The 13802-nt window shown below is 34.9% G+C and overlaps 2 protein-coding genes across 3 annotated transcripts; both read left to right on the top strand.

Annotated features, from left to right (window-relative positions):
- The first annotated feature begins 4289 nt into the window (after positions 1-4289).
- LOC111778591 (S-adenosylmethionine synthase 1-like) lies at positions 4290-6600 on the top strand. The gene is made up of 2 exons (XM_023658506.1): positions 4290-4428; positions 5238-6600. The coding sequence occupies exon 2, from the start codon at positions 5240-5242 to the stop codon at positions 6419-6421; it is 1182 nt and encodes a 393-aa protein (XP_023514274.1). The 5' UTR covers positions 4290-4428; positions 5238-5239; the 3' UTR covers positions 6422-6600.
- A 1286-nt stretch (positions 6601-7886) lies between these two features.
- Positions 7887-12441, top strand: LOC111778182 (pto-interacting protein 1-like). 2 transcript variants are annotated; one of them, XM_023657867.1, is made up of 8 exons: positions 7887-8197; positions 8915-9026; positions 9482-9723; positions 9808-9934; positions 10187-10460; positions 10779-10911; positions 10994-11080; positions 11965-12441. In XM_023657867.1, the coding sequence occupies exons 2-8, from the start codon at positions 8942-8944 to the stop codon at positions 12100-12102; spliced, it is 1086 nt and encodes a 361-aa protein (XP_023513635.1). In that variant the 5' UTR covers positions 7887-8197; positions 8915-8941; the 3' UTR covers positions 12103-12441. The 2 variants fall into 2 exon arrangements, with proteins under 2 accessions (XP_023513635.1, XP_023513634.1); XM_023657866.1 differs by having other exon boundaries at positions 9470-9723.
- Positions 12442-13802: the final 1361 nt, after the last annotated feature.

The raw sequence follows: 13802 nt of genomic DNA, 5'->3' as shown, positions 1-13802 counted from the left end.
AAAAAAAAAAAAAAAAAAAAAAAAAAAAAAAAAAAAAAAAAAAAAAAAAAGCTTTACAGATCATTCATTACCTCTTTCTTTTTCGTAATTAAAAAATATATAATATTTTTTTTATAAAAATTTTAAAAAAATCTTACTTTTAATTTTATATCTGAAATAGAGTCTACAAAGCCATTTCTAGTCTTTATGTATATTGTCATTTAGAGTTGAGAAGAATTCCTTACAACCTGTCATATGATTGCTGCATCCAGAGTCTACGACTCATACATCTTGATCTGCAACCTTCATAAAAATTGGATTGATCTCTTTTCTCCTTGTAGCCTTTCATTTTTGTAATGTCCTCGTAGCCTTTCATATTAAATTTACCATTTAATAAAAATTTTAAATCCAGTTTAATCCATTTATTAATATTTTCGTATAAAAACACTTATTTAAATTATAATTTTAATCCAATTTTGTGAAGTTGAGTATAATTCAATAATTAAATTTATTGAACTTAAATTTATTAATTAAATTTTAAATATTTTTAATAAAAAGTAAGTAGCTAAATTATTTTAATTTAATTGGTTGAATTATTGATATTTATTTAAAAATAAAATAAAAGAAAGAAAAAGAAAAAGGCATGTGAGAGAGTCAAACACAGATCTTGTGGCTAATGGGAAGACCAAATAATTATGGAAAAATAAGAGACAAGACAAATAAAGCCGCGTTTTCTCTCTCTTATAAATTAAATTATATAATAAAATTAATTTATTTCTCCCCAAAATAAAATAAAATCATTTATTATTATTATTTTTTAATGTATGATTGAATATCACTTTCTCTTTTGTTCTATCTTTATATTATAATCAAAATTATACCTTAAAAGTGTGACAAATTAAAAATATATATAATATGATATTTTTATGACTTTTTTTTCACGAATTTTATGTTTATTATTATATTTATTATATTTTAAACTTTAATAAAGACCACAGAAGAAATAATTTTGAAAATAGTTTTTTTTTTATTTAATAATTTTTAAACTATTTAATAGTTTATTTAAAAAAAATGAGGAATATATCTATAAATACAAAATTAAAACTTTAATCTTTTTAAATATTTCTAAAAATTTAAGAAAATACCAAAGATTAGTAAATTCTTCTTTAAAATAAATAATTATCCAAATATTTTTTTTTCATAAAACAATTTATTTTGAAAAATATATTTGTTTTTTCTTCCTGAAATTCCAAATATTAGAGAGTTAATTTAATTTAATTCCAATATTAAAGAGAAAATTACTATTAAATTAAATGAATTACCCACAAAAAATAAATTAAAATAAAATTTAAAGTCGTTTTAAATAAAGAAAATGTTTTTATAATACTTTGACCCCAAAGTTTTGTCAATATTCGTTCGCAGCCCCACAAATTTTCCGTGGGACAATCGGACCCGCCTCTGTAGTCGCCGCCGCACCGACGGCTGGGACAACCGGTTGGCGGGTGTCACCGGTCAGCCCAACCTTTTGGGAGTTTTCTATTTTTAATTTTTTATCTTTTGAAGTTTAATTTTAATTATTTAAAAACCGAATAATGATTTAATTGGCAATTTGGCTGAAATGGAAACCTTACCGCACCTATCTTGGTCCCAAACAAACCCCAACCACCCCATCTTCCTCCGTCTTCTTTCGTACCCACATCCCACGTGGCAACCAATAAAGAATGGTAAGTGACTAGGTTTGACCGTTCAAGGTGAGAGGCCAGCATCGACGGTTGTATAAAGTGCGACCGAGATGAACCGAGAAGGTGTGAGATCTCATATCGGTTAAAGAGGAAAATGAAACATTAGCTATAAGATAAAAACCCACATAAGTGAAAAACCCAAAAACCTCGAGAGAAAATTAAAAAAGGATAGTACGAGAAGGTGTGAGATCTCATATCGGTTAAAGAGGAAAATGAAACATTAGCTATAAGATAAAAACCCACATAAGTGAAAAACCCAAAAACCTCGAGAGAAAACTAAAAAAGGATAGTATCTAGACGAGTACTGTAAAAACCTACATAAGAGAAAAATCCAAATAAAAACCCACATAAGTGAAAAACCCAAAAACCTCGAGAGAAAACTAAAAAAGGATAGTATCTAGACGAGTACTGTAAAAACATACATAAGAGAAAAATCCAAATAAAAACCCACATAAGTGAAAAACCCAAAAACCTCGAGAGAAAACTAAAAAAGGATAGTATCTAGACGAGTACTGTAAAAACATACATAAGAGAAAAATCCAAATAAAAACCCACATAAGTGAAAAACCCAAAAACCTCGAGAGAAAACTAAAAAAGGATAGTATCTAGACGAGTACTGTAAAAACATACATAAGAGAAAAATCCAAAAATCTCGAGGGAAAGCAGGGAAAAACCCAAAAACCTCGAGGGAAAGCTCAAAGATAACAATATCTAAACGAGTACCGTAAAAACCCACATAAGGGAAAAACCCAAAAATCTCGAGAGAAAGCTCAAAGAGGATAGTATCTAGACGAGTACTGTAAAAACCCACATAAGAGAAAAACCCAAAAATCTCGAAGGAAAGCTCAAAGATAACAGTATCTAAACGAGTACCGTAAAAACCCACATAAGGGAAAAACCCAAAAATTTCGAGGGAAAGCTCAAAGAGGATAGTATCTAGACAAGTACTGTAAAAACCCAGATAAGGGAAAAATCCAAAAACGAAAGCTCAAAGAGGACAGTATCTAAACGAGGACTGTAAAAACCCACATAATGACAGTATCTAAACGAGTACCGTAAAAACCCACATAAGGGAAAAACCCAAAGACCTCGAGGGAAACTCAAAGAGGACAATGTCTAGATGAGTACTGTAAAAACCCACATAAGGGAAAAACCCAAACCCAAACCCACGTAAGGGAAAAACCCAAAGACCTCGAGGGAAACTCAAAGAGGACAGTGTCTAGATGAGTACTGTAAAAACCCACATAAGGGAAAAACCCAAACCCACATGAGGGAAAAACCCAAAGACCTCGAGGGAAAGTTCAAAGAGGACAGTATCTAGACGAGTACTGTAAAAACCCACATAAGGGAAAAACCCAAAGACCTCGAGGGAAAGTTCAAAGAGGACAGCATCTAGGTTCTGTTGCGTAACTCTAAAAGATGCGTTTTAAAACTATGAAGCTAACGATAAAAAACTCAAAGAGGATAGTATCTGGGTGAGTACTGTAAAAACCCACATAAGCGAAAAACCCAAAAACCTCGAGGGAAAGCTCAAAGAGGACAGTATCTAGACGAGTACTAGTTCTGCTACGTAACTCTACAATACGCGTTTTAAAACTGTGAGGCTGATGATGATATGTAACGGCCAAAGCAAAAATTGGACAATATTTGATGGCGATACGTAAAAGACATGAGCTAAAAAACGATACATAATGGACGTAGAAGTGCCAAAACCATAACAAAAATACCGGAATCACCTAACATCACATTTAGTTAGGACGTTCTTTTTAGTGCAAGCTTGGTTGGTGACCAAAATTACTTCAACCTTCACCCACCTTGGAAAATAATTTGAGATTTTTTTTATAAATTTGGGTTAGGTGATGAAAGCAATATATATATATATATATATATATTTATTTATTTATTTATTTATTTATTTAATTAATTTCAGATATATATATTTACACAATTATTCATAATAAAAGAATTTCCAAAATATTTAAACAATCATTATCGACCATTAAAACATCGTGCTCTGTATATTGCTCTAATTCCGTCCACATTCATTATACTTACCTCATTTATTTCCCATTAATTATTTTTTTATTAAACTAATTCAACTTATATATTTAATTATATATTATTATTATCGATTAAATATTCACATATATCAAAAATAAATAATTAAATCAAATTTATTCACTAAATATTTGGAGAAATTTGACATAAAAGGGATATTTTTGCTTTCAAACCGATGGGCAGCATGGAGCATGTCGTTGACGTGGCCTTCCACGTCGGATTCTATTTATTTATTTTTATTATTTATTTAAATCTCTTTTTTAAAAAATTACCATTTGTAAAAAAGAAAAGGATTAAATTTGCGTTCGGAGAAGCGCGTGAAGAACCCGGCACGTCATTAAAGGGATAATATCGAATATCAGCCGTTGATGTTTCCTCACTAACTTCGTTTCAACGGTGAGGATCTTCCACGATATACGGTTTGGAAGAATCTTTCGAAATTTCCTTCTTATTGCACTCTCCCTACTGGCTCCAGGGCTTCCCGACCGGTTATTCCGGTAGCCGGGAGGGTGGCTGGGTGCTATAAATACAGGCTTTGTTCTTCTTGTAATCCTTGTACCGTTGAGCTTCGCCTTCTTTTAGAGGTCTGGTTCGGTTGGCGTATTAGCTCAAACTCTCTCTTCCAGATCTACGCAGCCGATTTCAACAGGTTTGCGAGCTCTGTTCGGCACTTGTTTATTGCCATTTTTCTTTTTCTGTTGCTTTGTGTATGCTTGTGGTTCTTCATTTCTTCTTCTTTGCTTCCGGTTTTTGAACGAATTTGGGGGAATTTCTGGTTTGGTGTCTAGGAGTAGTAATGGATTTGTTTGTTTTAATGTGCGAATCGGTTGTCTAGTGCTTGTATGTTGGATTAAAGCATGTTTTTCTTCTTGTGAGATGAGAATTTTTGCAGATCTGAGAGTTCTGTTTTGGAATTTTTCTTTTGGAACTAGTTAGTGGAACTTTTATGCTGTTTTTGCTCTCTGAGATTCGGGATCTCGGGCGTTGGGGTTTTGTTTTGTTCTTTTGGTTGCTCTGTTTCAGTTGTCGGCCTTTATTCATCACCTCCAACTGTTTGTTGAAATGCTCCATCCGATTTGTGAGTAAAAAATGATGTCGGTGCTCTCGTATTCCGGGATTTCCGTACAACTGTTTCACGATTGCCTAGATCTCTGATGATATCGGTTTTATTTGGTCCATTTCTTCGAAGTGTTGGTCACTCGATTTGATTGCGAACTGTGTTTGAGGTTAGAATTGGTGGTAGTTTTTTAGTAGATCTAGTTTTGTTCTTCTCATGGGTTAAGGATTCCTTATTGCAGATCTTGTATTTACCGTTCTTAATTAGCCAACCAGCTTCGATTCAAGTTAAACATCCTGTTTTTAATTCAGATTTGTCGAGGTCTCCATGGCTTGAAATAGGATAGTTATAACAATTGATTATCACTGTACACTATCTAATAAGGTGTTGTTATGTTTCAGAGATGGAGACCTTTCTATTTACCTCTGAATCCGTCAATGAGGGTCACCCCGACAAGCTCTGTGACCAGATCTCTGATGCAGTGCTCGACGCTTGCCTAGCTCAGGACCCTGACAGCAAGGTCGCCTGTGAGACCTGCAGCAAGACCAACATGGTCATGGTCTTTGGTGAGATCACCACCAAGGCTGATGTAGACTACGAAAAGATTGTCCGTGACACATGCCGAAACATCGGATTTGTTTCCGATGATGTCGGTCTTGACGCTGACAACTGCAAGGTCCTGGTTAACATTGAGCAGCAGAGCCCTGATATTGCCCAGGGTGTTCACGGCCACTTCACAAAGCGCCCTGAGGAGATTGGCGCTGGTGACCAAGGCCACATGTTTGGCTATGCCACTGATGAGACCCCTGAATTGATGCCTCTTAGCCATGTCCTCGCCACCAAGTTGGGCGCCCGCCTCACTGAAGTTAGAAAGAATGGCACCTGCCCCTGGTTGAGACCTGATGGCAAGACCCAAGTCACCGTCGAATACTACAACGAGGACGGCGCCATGGTACCCATCCGTGTGCACACAGTTCTAATCTCCACCCAGCACGACGAGACTGTCACCAATGACGAGATCGCAGCAGACCTCAAAGAACATGTCATCAAGCCCGTCATCCCGGAGAAGTACCTCGACGAGAAGACCATCTTCCACCTTAACCCCTCAGGCCGTTTTGTCATCGGTGGTCCTCATGGTGATGCAGGTCTCACCGGACGCAAGATCATCATCGACACCTACGGCGGTTGGGGAGCCCATGGTGGTGGTGCTTTCTCTGGAAAGGATCCCACCAAGGTCGATAGAAGTGGTGCCTACATTGTTAGACAGGCTGCTAAGAGCATAGTCGCAAGCGGACTTGCACGCAGGTGCATTGTCCAAGTCTCATACGCCATCGGCGTGCCAGAGCCGCTATCAGTCTTCGTCGACACATACAAAACCGGTAAGATCCCCGACAAGGAAATCCTCCAAATCGTGAAGGAAAACTTCGACTTCAGGCCAGGAATGATCACCATCAACCTCGATCTCAAGAGGGGTGGCAATGGCAGATTCCTGAAGACTGCTGCCTATGGACACTTCGGAAGAGACGACCCAGACTTCACCTGGGAGATCGTCAAGCCACTCAAGTGGGAGAAGCCTCAATCTTAAAGAGACTAAATCGTTACCTGATGAATCATTTTCGCGTTATCTTTCTTCTGCTGCTTTATTGTTCTAAAGCAAATTATATTCGTTTTATTTCCTTTTACTAGTTTAAATTTCTTGTAATATTTTGGAAAATCCTAAAATACTATCGATGGAATGACAGAAAAGCCCTTACTTTTTCTTTCTTCTTTATTTAATTATATTTTTATGATTTTGTGGGGTCATTTATTTTATAATTTATAGTCCTAACCCTTAGCCAATCCAATTAATATTCCAAACGGGTAATATTAATTAAAGTTTTACTATAAATGTACATACCAAATTAAACCAATACTGTAATATGACATCGTCTAGTTTATCGTTACCCTGCAATGTCAGCGATCATCAAAGTCTTAATTTTCTTAGTACAACAAATGTAACTTTCTGCGGATGAGTGCATGTCAATTACTGTTAAGAAAAAATACGCGACACAGCTACACCCGAACTACCAACTTACTTTCCGTCAAGAACAAATGTAAATAACATGAGAATAATCGCTCAGTTCAAATATATACTCGGGTTTCTCAATAAACATGTAAATCATTACCTAGAATATAAAATTATACACCAAAAATAAGCTCATTTATTATTATTATTTTAATTTTTGAATTTTCATTAATTATAACATTTGTGTAAATCAAATTTTCCATGGCGTCTCTTGGAGCTAGAAATGGGCCTGCTTGCTAGACAATATTGGGCCTAAAGGCCCAACCATTTTGATAAATTAATTAAAAAAATGCACAAATTAATTGACATGTAACAGGTCACGTCAAATGCCAGCCCTAATTGAGGCAAGTGGATTATAAAGTCTTTTAATTATAATTCAAGTTGGTTTGTTTTTTAATTCCATTTTATTTATTTTATTCTCTTATATATTTAAAGTTTATTATAAATAATATTTTAAAATAAAAAAAATTTATCATTCTTTTTTATTTAATGTATATTCAACTTTGACTATAAAATATATAAATAAAAATATGAACTTTTAAATATATATATATATATTTTAAATTTGACCATACAAATAAATTTCAAAAATATATTTTCTTAAAAGAATTTAAATATTTAGCAAATAAATTAACTAAATTTAAATTAATTATTTTAAATAGTTTGCTTACACCATTTTATTTAATTTCCAATTTTGAATATTCCTCTAATATTTTTATATTAATCAAAATTATTTAATATCCTATGAACGAACGAACTTGTCGTTTTGCGATTAATTCAACCACAGCTCTCTGTCAATAACATTCTGCCACGTCATCCAGCAGTTGGCACCTTCCTTCGAAGCATCCTCAGCCGTCGATCTTTTGTACGCGATGGCCAAATTCTGATCAAAGATCAACGGCTGAAATTCGAAGTTGGAGTGGAGGCTTCGAATTTGTTTATCTACGAGTTGTTGACCCGAAAATGGTGTTTGCTTGGAGTTGCTGTCGGGAATTGATGGATGAAGATTAAACTAAGCGGCTCTGTGTGAATGCGTAATGCGAACGGAAGTCGACGGAGAAAGCTAAGTTCGACTGGAAATTTGATAGAAAGTAGGAGACGACCGGCGGAGTTTAACAAAGTCAAGTCAAAGAAAGCTCGACAACGACTCCGTTCCACGAAGCAGGCGGCTGCTTCGTTGTTTTCGCTTCCTTTTATATATATATATATCAGTCTCCTGCACTGAGCGCGAAGGTGTCGTTACTCTGATTGAAGTTTGGAGGTCTTGTTTCCGTCGAATTTGATATCTGATCAGCGGTAAGAATCGAGTTCTTGTGAATTTTGGCTTCGTGTTGAGAATTGGTGATTCTTTTTTCTTAAAATGTTAAGGAACTTGCATGATGTTGAGTTTATTGCTTTACTAGGTTTGGAAATTGAGCTTGATTTGTTGTTAGTGAGAATTCGAGTTGTGATCGACGAAGTGATATCTCGTCTTTTCTCTTCGGTGATTGGTATATTAATCTTGATAACGAGTTTTTTTTTTTGCTGAAACTGCATGAACGTAAAGCGTTTACGGAGCTCTTAGGATCGTTTTTTTTTATTGGATCATTTTACTTGTTCGTTTGATGTAACTAGGGAAAACTTTTGAATTCGAAGCCAATGTTCATGAGCATTCTTGCGAGTACTTATTTCTTTAGTATGATGTTCAGGAATGTTGGTTAATTTTTTAGGATTCGTATTTGTTTAATTTCCTGTTCTCTAGTGGTGGTTTGAATTCTTCGTGTGAAGTTGGACACATTTCTGGTTAATACTTCTTGAATACTTTCTGACACTCGGTAATGCCTTCCGTTTGTAAGCTTGTTGGCCACCTGTTCCAACAACAATGGCACTACTTTTCGTTTTTTGTTCTATCTAAACAATACACTTTTTAGACGAAGAAAAGAAAGTAATTGGTAGTTCAAACCACTACTTTTGCTTTTGGAAATGGACAAAGATTTCTATTAATTTTTATGAACTTACTGTTCTTGGCATCAGTTGGCACGTCCGTGAGCAAAGAACACAATGGGATGTTTTGGTTGCTGCAAAGAAGATGCTATCCAGATGGCTGCTGATAACAGCAGCATGTACCCGGTAAAAGCTCCAGCAGGTAATTGTAAAGATTTTAATTGCAGTGAGGACGAGATATCCTCATATCATAATTGCATTATACAGAACTTACTGGATCTTCTGGATTTAACATGGACATTATGTTTTGCATGTTTGAAATATTATCATCACATTTATAATGCTCCTTTTGTGTATTGGGAGGATGTCGGGCTTTATTTCTATAGAACATTTAATGCGACTTAGATATGTTTGATTCAATTTGCACTTTCTTGTATGTGTGTTCTGTATGAAATTAAGAATCCTCTCATGTTTCTGTTTTTGTTGTCAAATTTATCCAATTGTAAAGGTTATAATGTAATCGGTTCAATCTAAATTTTGGTTCCTCCGTGGGTAGAAAGTTATAGTTTAGTTCACATAGTTATAGAAGTTCGAATTTTGTTCTTATAATTTGATAAATCCTCAGTCATTTGACAAAATTGAAAGGCCGTCATGCAGGAAGCGATGAAAGATACAAGCAGCAAACTGCACCTAGGAGTCCTGTGAAGATGCGACCAATTGAAGTCCCTGCCATATCATTTCAGGAACTAAAGGCAATTACGAAAAATTTTGATGCTCAATGTTTGATTGGAGAGGGTTCATACGGTAGAGTATACTATGGGGTGTTTACAAATGGGCAGACTGTGGCAGTCAAAAACTTGGATGCCAGCAAACAACCTGATGATGAATTCTTATCCCAGGTTCTCTTGACCACACTGATTCAAGTTCTTTTTTTAAAAAAATAGTTGTCACCATATGGATTGACTTATTGCTCAAACTAATAGGTTTCCATGGCTTCAAGACTAAAGCACGACAATTTTCTAAATTTAATTGGATACTGTGTGGATGGCAATAATCGAATCCTTGCATACGAGTATGCTTCAAGTGGATCTCTTCACGACATTTTACACGGTACATAACGATTGTTCTTAGACTGTGATAGTTCGTAGCTTATGAACTGTTGGGTTGTTGGATGCATGAGCTTCATTTGTACTTGTCTTTAATATTTCCTGAAAAAAGCAAAACCTGTCCTGCTGAGCATAATGAAGTGCTTACTCATGCAACCCGATGGAGAGCAATTTGAGGTTGCATGTTCTCTAATTTTATGTTTTGACTCATTCTTTGAAGGCTGATTGAAATTATTAAGGCATGTGTCTGATGCAGGGAGGAAAGGAGTCAAAGGAGCAGAACCTGGCCCTGTTCTTTCCTGGACAGAAAGAGTAAAAATTGCTGTAGGTGCTGCAAGGGGGTTGGAGTATTTGCATGAAAAGGCTGATCCCCGTATCACCCATCGAGACATAAAATCCAGCAATGTTTTAATATTTGATGATTATTTGGCGAAGATTGCCGACTTTGATTTGTCAAACCAAGCCCCTGATATGGCTGCACGCCTTCATTCCACTCGTGTTCTTGGAACCTTTGGTTATCATGCTCCTGAGTAAGTTGATTCTAATTTTCTTATACTTCAGGGCTATTTTCACTCGTCTGTATTTTGAAACTAAAGAAACTTGCCGTGGCTCATTGATCTAACTTCTGAAATCACTTTGATAACCCATACAAAAACTTAACAGACTCATTGAGATCTTTAACAAAATCAGAACTAAAAAAGATTTTTAACACTTGAATGTTCTTATTGATATAACCTAAAGGAAGATTCGGGTTCGTCAATTCCTTATCTATAATTCTTCCAAGTTTAAATGTAACCATTTTACCAATAAGCTAGTGTTGTGGGTGGTTACCATTTTGAAAATTGCAGATACGCAATGACTGGACACTTGAATGCCAAGAGTGATGTGTACAGCTTTGGTGTCATCCTGCTTGAACTTTTGACAGGAAGAAAGCCTGTTGATCACACATTGCCTCGAGGACAGCAAAGCCTTGTGACATGGGTATGTTTTTGTGCCTATACTCTTCTCTCTCCATTTATCCAGCTTCTGAGCTTGAGATCAGGAAGTCTTGAAATGTTTTCAGGCCACGCCTAAACTTTGCGAGGACAAAGTTAATCAATGTGTTGACGCAAAACTACGAGATGAGTACCCTCCCAAGTCAGTTGCAAAGGTACCCATAAGGCCACACTATTCATTTCTTGTTTTTTGATATTCTCTGTGTGTAAGTGTGTGTGTGATGGCTTGATTGTGTGAGTACCCTCCCAAGTCAGTTGAGCAACCTGTAGCTACAAAATTTTGTTAGGAACCACGAATCTTCACAATAGTATGATATTGTCCTACTTTGGCTTTCCAAAAAGGTCTCGTATCAATGGAGATGTATTCCTTACTTATACACTCTTGACCAGCCCTTTAATTAGCCGATGTAGGACTCCTCTCCCAACAGTTCCCTTTCCTCGAACAAAGTACACCCTACCTTATACGAATGGAGATGTATTACTTACTTATGTACCCATGATCAACTCCTTAGTTAGCCGATGTGAGACTACTCTCCCAACAATCCTCCCCTCGAACAAAGTACACCCTTTGTTCGACATTTGAGGATTCTATTGACATAGTTAAGTTAAGGACATGACTCTGATACCATGTTAGAAACTACAAGTCTCCACAATAGTATGATATTCATTACTTATAAACTCATTATCAACCCCTTAATTAGGTGATGAGATACTCTTCTCCCAACCATTCCCAACAAGCTTTAGTCTTAGAATGGCATAGTTAAAAAGTGAAATAATGAAAACTGGTTGGTACAGAACGAATGTGAAATACAAAAGGAGACCCCACATCATCAAGAATGTCAAATTCTTTATTTTTAATAGCCTAAAAAAGAGGTGGTTTTGAATTTACAAGCACACACAGACAACAGCGATGCTGCTGCTACTTTTCATAAAATTCATCTCCATCTCTTTCATGAAACAGAAACGTGCAGATCCTTTTTGCAGAATGTATTACGTAATCCAACCTTGAACAACCCCTTTTTCTCTGATTCCATTGCAGTTTGCAGCCGTTACTGCATTATGCATTCAATATGAAGCAGATTTCAGGCCAAACATGAGTGTAGTGGTCAAAGCACTGCAGCCTCTGTTAAATCCCCGACCTGGTCCTGGTGGAGAGCGCCAAAACTCTAAACAGTAAATCCCTATCTCTATCTCTATCTCTATCTCTATCTCTATCTCTCTCTCTATTCATTCCTGTGGGCATTTTTCTGGGTTCAATCTGCAAATTGTAATATTACCAAGGAGTTAAGGTGGCGATGAAATCAAAATTTGTTAGCAAAAACAGTGAAATACACAGTGATGAATTTATGTGATATATTATGAGGGTGTGGAGAGTGGGGTTTTGGCCCTCTCGTTTGTGTGCTCTGCTGCTGCTTAGCATCTTCACAACCCACGTGCATGATGGCCCATTTTCGACCACAAAATTGAAAGGGAAAAAAGGGCAAAAAAAGTGGAGCTTTTTTTAGCCTTTTCATTCTATTATTTGTTTATGTTTTTTCTTTCTTAGCTTCACGGGGCTGAAAAGACGAAACCCAACACCTTTTCCTTCTGACACATTGCACGTCCCTTCCTTTTCTTTTTCAGTTTGGACCCCAACACTTCAAATTTTATTTAACTATTTTACTTTTTCTTTTTTCTTTTTTCTTTTTTCTTTTTTAAATTTTCATTATTATTTTGTTATCTATCTTCTACATCTTTTCCAAATAATTATTATAAAAAAAAAAATTTATGAAAAAACAATCGACATTTTATTATGTGTATGCCAATTTTTTATAACCATTTTAGTTCATCTTGTTGGATGATGAAAGTCCCACATCCGCTAATTTAGGAATGATTATGGGTTTATAATCAACGAATACTCTCTCCATTNCCCACTCGACAATTCTCTGCTATAATCTTGTCTTAATAAAATATTTGTGTTAGATAATGAAAGTCCCACACAGGCTAATTTAGGGAATGATCATGAGTTTATAAACAAAGAATACTCTATCCGTTGATATGAGGCCTTTTGGGGAAGCCCAAAGCAAAGCCATGAGAGTTTATGCTCAAAATGGACTATATTATACCACTGTCTACAGTCGTGTTCGTCTAACAATCTGAATATTTAACCAAATTTAAAAAAAATGTTTTTGAAAATTACTTAGTAAATAAAATTTGGGTTGGTTTTTTCAAACGCATGTACACCAAAAAAAAAACTTAGCCTCAAACTATTTTCTTCTATATATTGGGAAATAAAATTAATTTCTATTGATGCTAGAGACTAATTTTAAGATTTATTAAAAGTATAATGACTAAATTAAATATTTGAAAATATATGAACTAAAATGAAATGTGCAGTAAAATTGTATTTTAACCAAATATTCTTTTACGATTTATTATATATTGTTCTAAAAAATTTAGAAACTAAAATGATGTTTAACATTTTTTTAATAAAATGTCACAAAGTTGTAATATAATTTTTGAGCCAAACTCTAAATTCTCTCTTTAATTATTAGTTTACTATTTTAGTGGTTTTTCGAGGTAAAAAAAGTAATTTAAAGTTATCAATAATTTAGTAATAAATGATTCATAATGAATTATTAAGTAATTTTAAGCTTTTCACCACCAAGTAATTTCTAAACAATTAATTTATAATTTATTTTTGTAGCCAACCATCATAATAATAAGGTGTATTTATTTAGTGAAACATATTGTTTGTACAATTATACAGAAATTCAATTATATGGGAAGGAGGTGAATGTGTGATTTAATGATGATTTAGTAGTATTAATTAATTAACAATAATTATGCCAAATTTAATTAACAAACCATTTCTTCTCGTTCAAGAGGTTATGAACA

The sequence above is a fragment of the Cucurbita pepo genome, chromosome LG17, assembly GCF_002806865.2.
Source record: "Cucurbita pepo subsp. pepo cultivar mu-cu-16 chromosome LG17, ASM280686v2, whole genome shotgun sequence".
NCBI lineage: Eukaryota > Viridiplantae > Streptophyta > Magnoliopsida > Cucurbitales > Cucurbitaceae > Cucurbita > Cucurbita pepo.
This window is presented reverse-complemented; position numbering and strand designations above follow the sequence as displayed.